Raw genomic sequence first — 8,797 nt, forward strand, 5'->3', positions numbered from 1 at the left:
ATGATTTTTTTAAAGTGTGCTAATTAGGTGACGTCAAGGCTTTAGCGCTTCTAAGGGAGGGCGTAATATTTTAAGTGTTGTATCAATTGAATTTAGGTCGTGTCTAGTTGACGTTCTAAGCCCGCCCCTAATCCAAAATTGTATAGTAAGCTTAAGTAATAGACCAATCAAAACTGTCGAAAAAACTACCCTTGGCAGTCAAGCGGTTTTGCTCAGCTTCTACCTGTGTGGACAAAACACCTTGTTGAGACATGGCATCTTGTGCGGTTCAATTGGTAAGCCCGAAAAGTTGTTTTAAAACACCTGACAAGTGAAAAACACACCACTTTGGCTGATGTTTTTTCTTTCCACTACCGACAAGCTTTTCTGATGTAATGATCTGAGATAGCTGTTGTCACACTGAGACACGCTGAAAGTACCCAACGCACATCGTTTCGGCGTGTTCGTTGTCCTCTCTCTTCTCCATTTACCGCATGAACTGAGACTGATTCTTTATGTAGATTGAGAAAAAAGGAGTCAAGAAAAAGCCCGATAAGCAGGAAATGCCGTTTGTGAGAGAACTTCATGTGAAGCATCCCTTACAGAACAGGTTTGTGTCGATCCGCCAGTGCGGCGTGATGATACACCCCTTTGCGATAACACATAAAGAGCCATCTTGACCTTGCTCGTGCTTGTCGGTTTTGATTGATGAGTTAGATCTCTCTCTCTCTCTCTCTCTCTCTCTCTCTCTCTCTCTCTCTCTCTCTAAGATGGGCTCTCTGGTTCTACAAAAATGATAAGAGCAAAATGTGGCAAGACAACCTGAGACTTATCACCAAGTTTGACACTGTGGAGGATTTCTGGGCGTAAGCTACATTTTATAATTATACCCTTACACAACAAAAAAAAATCATCTTTTGTGCGAACATGAATTGACTTCCTGTGCAGTGTAGACTTACTTCTGTGGATCTGCAGAAGTTTACACTGGTTAGACTGGTAGACTTGCACTGTAAATACCTAGAGTTAAAGTCATACCTCAGTGCAAAATGTCCTTAATCAGAACCTGGCAAATCAAATCTTATCACAGCAGCCTGGCCTGATGTGACTGAAGCCTTGTGTGTTAATAGTATATGATTCATCATAAATCTCCACTTTGTGTGTGTGTGTGTGTGTGTGTGTGTGTGTGTGTGTGTGTGTGTGTGTCTGTAGCCCAATATTTGAGTGAAGCTGTCATTGATTGAGGAGTCATGCTTCACCTCCTCCATGGGGGAGGTGTCAGAGCCTGGCTGAGTCTCCAAGCTGTGATAAAGGACAGGATATCCTGTTGACCTTTATGACCAGACTGCCCCTCCCCTGCTCTCTCTCTCTCACACACACACACACACACACACACACATGCAACTCACATACATGAGAACCTCACCCAAAACATGCAGATCTGTTTAGCTTATCTTTACATCATCCGTACAGTAAAGTCAGCAGACATAGTAAAGAGATCTCATAACTCTTGAGGATCTGGTTTGGTCTGATTGTGCTTTAATGGTGTTGATGCTCTGTTTTCCTGTCTTGAAGAGATGCTCTACTCCTAAAGTTGATTATTATTTTTCCCCATTGACTTTAAAGGGGACACTTTTTCTTGCTCACATATGAACTAATAATCATGCACTCCTCATGTCCGACAATTCCTCCGATGGTTTCACAGTTAGACATTTACACCTAAATATGTATTTGTTCTTATTTTCCCCAAAAAGACAGAACTTTTATCACATCCTAAAACACTCTCAAAATGACGTTGCTCTGCCATGCCATTAACAGTGCTGGATGTGTGTAATAAGTTTTGAATCTAACCCACAGAAAAATTATTTAAGTGGAACGTGAAATGGATTTAAAAAAAAAAAAAAAAGAACTTGGATTGCTATAATGGATTTTAGATTGTAAACACTACCTGTGTTAATATTCTTACTGAAGAGTGAACGAGCACAGTTTTCTCGGGAGTGTGGTGTTTTCTCAGGAGTGTGGTATGCATATTTGTCACATTTCAGGTTGTACAACAACATTCAGCCACCGAGCAAACTGTCATCTGGCTGTGACTACTCAGTGTTCAAGGTAAAAAAAAAAAAAAACAAAACAAAAAAAACAAAACCCCCAAAAACCCTGACCCTGCTGTTTGTTGTCTTCAGTTATTGGTTTGTGTTTTTATTGAGCGGTTGGCCCATGCCGTTATGTTAGTGTGTGTCTTGCGTTGCTGAATCTCCGGGGTTTTACACACTTCTCATATGTCTCGTTTGTGGTTTTTTTTTGGGGGGGGGGGGTTGTATTACAGGATGGGATTGAGCCAATGTGGGAGGACAGAAGTAACAAGTGTGGGGGACGCTGGCTCATCACTCTGTCCAAACAGCAGAGACACACTGAGCTTGACCGTCTTTGGTTGGAGACGGTGAGTAACCCCAAAATCACCTCCACCATACACTCTCAGAATCACTCATCTAGCAAAGGCACGCTGTTCACTCAGTAACCAGCAGGCCATGGGCCTCCCTGCAGACCGGTGGTGGTTGAGGAAATGCAGTGCCTTCTGTAGCGGTGTGTTCTAGTTATGTAGCATTTGTATGGTTGTGAGTTTCCAGCTCAAATGATCCTTAAAGTTGTACTTAGAAGAAACCTGGGGTTCTCATCTGTTTCACATCTGTGTGCATAGTAGCCCATTTCAGAAGCATAGGAACAAACACATGCCGTGCTGAAAACTTAAAAGTACCTGCCAAAACAAAGGAAATGGCAACATGATGTCTTAATTGGGAAACAAACCACTATTTTCCACCAATACATTATGAGTGTGCCTTTGACGTAGTTTCTTACATGTGTCTCGAACTGTGCGGGAGGAATATGAAACCGTGCGAGTTCCATTGTTTCGTGTTCTGTTATTGGCAAAGTTGATCTTGGGGATTAGTGTGGAGTTGATGGTGACCAGACGAGTTGAGGTCTGGTGACTAAGACCACGGCAAATGGTGTATATGGTTCTTTTCACTCAGAATCTCACTCAGAACTCAGAATATACTGACATTTGTCCTGGGCTCTGATGGGTTGAGTGGACCTAAACCATTCCAGGAAAATTCACCAACACCGTGACAGAACCATTAGGGCCATGGGAACCATTAGGGCCATGGGAACCATTAGGGCCATGGGAACCATGGGTACCATGGGAACTGTGGGAACCAAGCACTTGGGCCGGTAGATTTCCTTTGGCCTGCACCACACACACACTCGCTGATATGCAGAGAGCAGGGTGTAGGTGCATCATGTTAATCTAAGACTGGAGTTGACTTTTGCCAGTTTTTTTTTTTTTTTTTTTTTCACCAGTTCACTCCACCACATGTTTGGTGGGGGTGAAACTTACATAAAGTATACAAATCTGTAACACGGTGTGGGGCGTGTGGTTTTGGGGTCATAGGTCAGTGTGTTTTCAGTAGAGTGGCAGGGAACACACAAACACCAAATAAAAGTTTTGTGCCTGACAGATGTTCTTTTCCAAAGTGAAACTCTGCTGAAATAAGAATTTGGTCTTTACCATGGGTTTTTTTTTTTTTTTTTCTAAAAAAAGCAAGAGCGTTTAGCGAACAGGTCTTGGGGATTAGAACAGTAACCGTATTCTACTAATCTTGTGTTATTAGCTGCATGAAAACTGTCACAGCCGTAGTGCAGTCGTATACACTGTGCTTTTTCCGCTTCAACGGATAAAGTAGCACTGACTCACAATAGCATAACTTAAAGTAGATTTCAGGTCTTGACATGTCAAAAGCATTGTGTAATGCTACACAACACAAATTTTCGGAATGTGAAAGTATACAGACAGTGAAAAAGAATGGGGGGGGGGTGATGTAGGCGACATTGATAAAGGGTTCAGGGCTGTTTCATTCTGGTAAATATAGTGTGTAACATGCGTATATCTAATCAGAGGTGTGACTGAACCTGCATTTCCTGTATGATTGCTGACAACAGGTTAGTGCCTTCTTTCATGGGTTTGTGATGGTTCTTTGATAGGGCTTTATCAGCTCTGTGAAAGGTCTGAGATAGTCATAGATGACAGTCAGTTCTTCCTCTGTTTTCAGTTTGAGTGTGTGTGTGTTAGAGCCTGACTGATATAGGATTTTTAAGACGGTTATCAATTTCGATATTTGAGGATTTTAAAAATCTGATAACAATGTGTCGGCCGATATTCTTTTCTTTCTTTTTTTCCTCCAACAAAGATTTTCCCTAACATTTGTTATGTGCAGTTATTTAAGAGTCCTTACAAAGATAACATGATGTAATGCAGTTTAAAAAAACAAACTTGTTTTATTGTCATAAATAGTACTTTGAACAAAAGTACAACAAAATATATTATTGTTTTGATAAATAATGCAGTAAACTGATACAGTGACCTAGAGTAAACGCTGCTGTTGAACATCTCTTTTACTACATGACTGTCTGCAGCGAGGACTCGCGACTTTGGGATTTCACACTACACGTTTGAAATAGAAGCCGTTTGGCTACCACCAAGCCATGTTGAGATGTCTCCTCTGGTTTAATGATTTCCAATGCACCGACTGTAACTACAGACGTGCAAATCGCAGATATATTTACCATTGCTTCATTTTGGCAGAATAAGTTAAACGCCATAGTTTAACCGCTCATTAACGTTGGCGGTCTTCCACTGATAAACATGGCATTAGCTAGCTTTGTGGGTAACCTAATTTAGCAGCGGACAGCGTTTTTAAGCTGCTGTAAGTGATGTTGCTAGAGAATTTTTAGAAGTAACGAGGGAGAAATGACAGGACAGTTGTTTGTTTACTCGCTAGGACTGCCACACTGTTTCATAAATAAGTTTGTCAACACCACTCGGCTACTGTAACGTTATGGTACCGGCTTTCACGGTGCTGCAGCAAAACCAGATGTGGCTGACATGAATGTCATAACATGGTTGAAGGATCCATCTGTAATATTCACACAGAAAATACTGGTGAGACTTGTTTAATGGCAATATGATAAGGAGATGGTAACAAATATCCCTATTGGATGCTGAAGTATGCCTGGTTGTTATTGGTCCATAGCACAAGCAGATAGTTTGTCAGCACAGTCTCAGGGGGTGTGAAGTATGCCTTCACACCAAATAAATACTTTTAGCTGTAGTAAGATGTTGTATGGAATTAATCTAAGTACATATCGTATGAAACAAGACACCATCTTCAGTCTGTCAGTTTCTTTTTTTTTAATCGTGATTTATCAGTTATTATAAACGTCGATACCAATTTATCTGCAATTAGCTCGTGTCGGCCGATAATATCAGCACGCCGATTTATCGGTCGGACTTTAGTGTGCGTGTGTGTGTGTGTGTGTGTGTGTGTGTGTGTGTGTGGCCTTAAGACGGTGCATGTGACCCCTGTGTTTTACTGTCTGTGCATTCAGATGTCACCAATGCAGTGTGTAAAATCAGATTAATGTTTCAGGTTATGCAGTCTTCATTGTTGATGGTCTTTTCAACTGTACTCCAACCACACACCAGCCGTGCTGTGCCAAGTTGCTGAGATTCCTCTGCGATGTTTAACAGGAAATGTTGCCTTCAGTGTCATTTGTATCCGTTCTTAACTTGAGTGTTTCCCTTGTTTTGGCGGTTTTTGGCATTGGCTGGGAAGCATGCCCCATGAGGAGAATTAAAATGCATGCTACATGCCTTCGGAAGAATTATAATCATGTCAGATGTCTGCTGTGTTTTTTAAAACGAGTTTCCCAGAGGACTTTCTGGAAAGAATGTTCCCATGGAGTGTTCATGTCCCTGATCTTGGAATAAAAAAACAGGATGGCACACCTTACATCTTAGCACACAGACTCTGTTATCGTGTGAAACCACGTTATCCATCTGTTCAATGTGTCTCAGACATTTTGGACAAGATGTGACAATGTTGAATCTTTTTTTCTCCTGTGAAAGGAAAAATCAAACTCCTAACCGTTCCAATCATTTAAAATTCCCTGTCCAAGAATTCTGCTTAAACAACTCTCTCTCTGTGGTGTTGGTTTTTTTTTCCCCACCCTGAATTAGATGACAAACATGAAATCTTTTGTCATTCTTCCCTGTAGCTCCTGTGTCTGATTGGTGAGGGTTTTCGGTCCTTCAGCAGAGATATCTGTGGGGCTGTCATTAATGTACGAGCCAAAGGAGACAAACTGGCAGTCTGGACCACCAACACTGAGAACGGACAGGCTGTAAAATACATCGGGTAAGTATGTTTGTGCAGAACCTCAAGCCTGTGGATACGCCCTGGGAGCCAAGAGAAAGGATTCTGTTTTTAAACATGGGTAAATTCAGACAAGCCGTTCAGTCTAGACCAGCGGTTCTCTGCTCCAGTCCTGAAGACCCCCTGACCTGCGCGTCTTTGTTTTTAACTCTTCGTTATCACAGTTAATTGAGTTAATCAAGGGCTTGATGCGTAATGGATCAGTGGAGTCCTGAGTTAAAACAAAAACGTGCAGGACAGGGGGTCCTCAGGACTGGAGCTGAGAACCACTGGTCTAGATGACGTGCAGATGAACATAACACATCGATGTAAGAGGTTTTTGTCGAAGTGATATGTGTGTTTAATGTTTTTTTTTTTTTTCAGGATTTTCTTTTTTTTGAGACCAGCATTAGGGTGGTTATGTCATTCTACAGACAGATGCGGTCTGTTGGTCATAAGGTCCTGTTGTAAACACTAATGTACGTAGGAGAAGGGTAATGTGCTTGGCAACCGAACAAATCTAATGGTCCGTCTTGGCGACTGAGACGGCGTACACACTGCAGTCCAAGGCTGCTAGGATACAGGGTCAGGGTTACGCACATGCTGTAGGGTTAGCACTTTGTCGCTGGACCCAGAAACATTTTTAAATTGTATAGATCAGAATTTACACAAGTGCTCACTTAAAAGCCGAGTGTCGTGTACCGGTACGCAAACTGGGCTGATGGAAAACTGAGTTTTTTTTAAAAAAAAAACAAACAAAAAAAAAACTCTTAAACTGACATTCAGTTGATTCTGTGCTCTGTTTCAGGCGGAAGTACAAAGAAGAACTCGGTTTGCCTGCCAAGCTTGTCATCGGATACCAAGCACACGCAGATACAGCCACTAAAAGTAACTCTATGACAAAGAATAAGTTTGTTGTTTGAACCTTTTTTTTTTTTAGCTTTATTGTGTCTGTTACTTTTTTTTTTCCCTGCTCGTTTCTCACTGATGCTAATGAGTGTTAAGACGGTTTCTTCATTTGCCTTTGTTCAGTTCCTTTGTTGCTGCAAATTTGCTCAGATTTAATGAGTTGTATAAAAAGACACTTTATTTCACCTTGGCAGACTGTGAGACCTTGCAAATGTTAAATTAGTGTGTTGTATTCAAAGTTATTCTTTGAAATAAGTTTACTTTGTTAAATTAAAAGGTTAAATTTCAAGAGGCAGTGACTCTGCTGATTTTGCTACCCAATTAAAACTGTTTGCCTATGTCTTGTTCTGAGTTTTCTGTGTTTATACTTGGCCTTGGAAAGTGAAAGACTGGATTGGCTTTCAACTCAAGAACTTTTTTTAAAAAAAAAATGGTGAGGCGTTTAAAGAAAAAAAAAAAACAAAACTTAGTCATGTCAATTTTAACCTGTAACTGAGCATTCAAATTAAATCTAAATGAACTGAACTGCGAAATAAAATAAACGTTGAACGCGAACCATGTACTGAATCAATGTGTGTTTTATGACTTTGGTCCTATTGGGTAAACCCAGTGTGCAACCCGGTTCAAAACTTGGGAAACATTCTGTTTGAGATGTCTGTAGTGGGAGGAATGACCGTAGAGCAGTCTCGATTACCCAAAGGAAACGGACTGGCCCCTTTCAGTTAATGTTTGACCGCAGTCACAAGAAGACAGCACATTGACTAGAGTCAGAGTGTCCAGAATTAATCAAAGAACTGGAAATTTCTCCAGAAGCCGATGAGTATAGAGACACCAGAGACTGGTTATGAATTTGTTACAAAACCCGGTACTTTTCTTTTGCATGAACAGTTAATGAGTTCTCTTATTTTTAACAATATTTAATGTAGAGCTCTAACGAACTCCAAGTAGACCCTTTTATTTTCAGCATCATTTTATACAAAGTCGATACATATATGCACTCACAAACTGTAAGGTAAGTTTTTCTTTTTCCTTTTTTCCCCCTTTTTTTTCTCCTCTTTTTTGCTTCGGTTCTTCTTCTTCTTCTTCTTGTTTTTTTGTTACATTTTTTCATTAATTTTAAGTTTTCACTTTTTTTTTTTTTTTTTGCCTTTTGCGTAGACAAAAATTTCTCAACAAATCATATTTTAACTGAAATGCATGCAACAATACGTTCTTACAGTCTGGAAAATCGTGTAAAGTTATAAGTGATGGTTGTAAATTACTTTATGAAATGCAGATAGAAGAGGTTTTTTTTATCATTCGTTATTTGTCAAAGTCCATCTGCTCTAAGTTTTTAATCGTTAAACAAAAATAAGATCAAATCCAAATCAGTTTATCACACATTGTCTAATATGTTTGCCACATTTTTCTGCTCTAGAGTCTAAAAGTCATGTATGTCGTAGTGTAAGTTACTCTAGCATCAAGTTATGTAATCATATTCTTTGAGCTATTTTTGGAAACACTTAGAAGCTCTTCCAACCTTATATGGAATTCAAACTCCATTCAGAACATAGAACATTAAAGACATTTCTCCCCGAATGCTGTAAATGGAAATTACACATGCATTTTATTCTTGCATCACGGTAAAATAAAACACATAGTGCACGACTCAATCTGCAGACCAT

General features: G+C 40.1%; 1 protein-coding gene across 1 annotated transcript; it reads left to right on the forward strand.

The window, feature by feature from the left end:
* Positions 1-251: 251 nt before the first annotated feature.
* Positions 252-7,147, forward strand: eif4e1b (eukaryotic translation initiation factor 4E family member 1B). The gene is made up of 7 exons (XM_030792361.1): positions 252-275; positions 501-589; positions 750-845; positions 2,022-2,085; positions 2,303-2,416; positions 6,088-6,227; positions 7,033-7,147. The coding sequence occupies exons 1-7, from the start codon at positions 252-254 to the stop codon at positions 7,145-7,147; spliced, it is 642 nt and encodes a 213-aa protein (XP_030648221.1).
* The last annotated feature ends 1,650 nt before the right edge of the window (positions 7,148-8,797 follow it).

The sequence above is a fragment of the Chanos chanos genome, chromosome 15 (genome assembly GCF_902362185.1).
Source record: "Chanos chanos chromosome 15, fChaCha1.1, whole genome shotgun sequence".
NCBI lineage: Eukaryota > Metazoa > Chordata > Actinopteri > Gonorynchiformes > Chanidae > Chanos > Chanos chanos.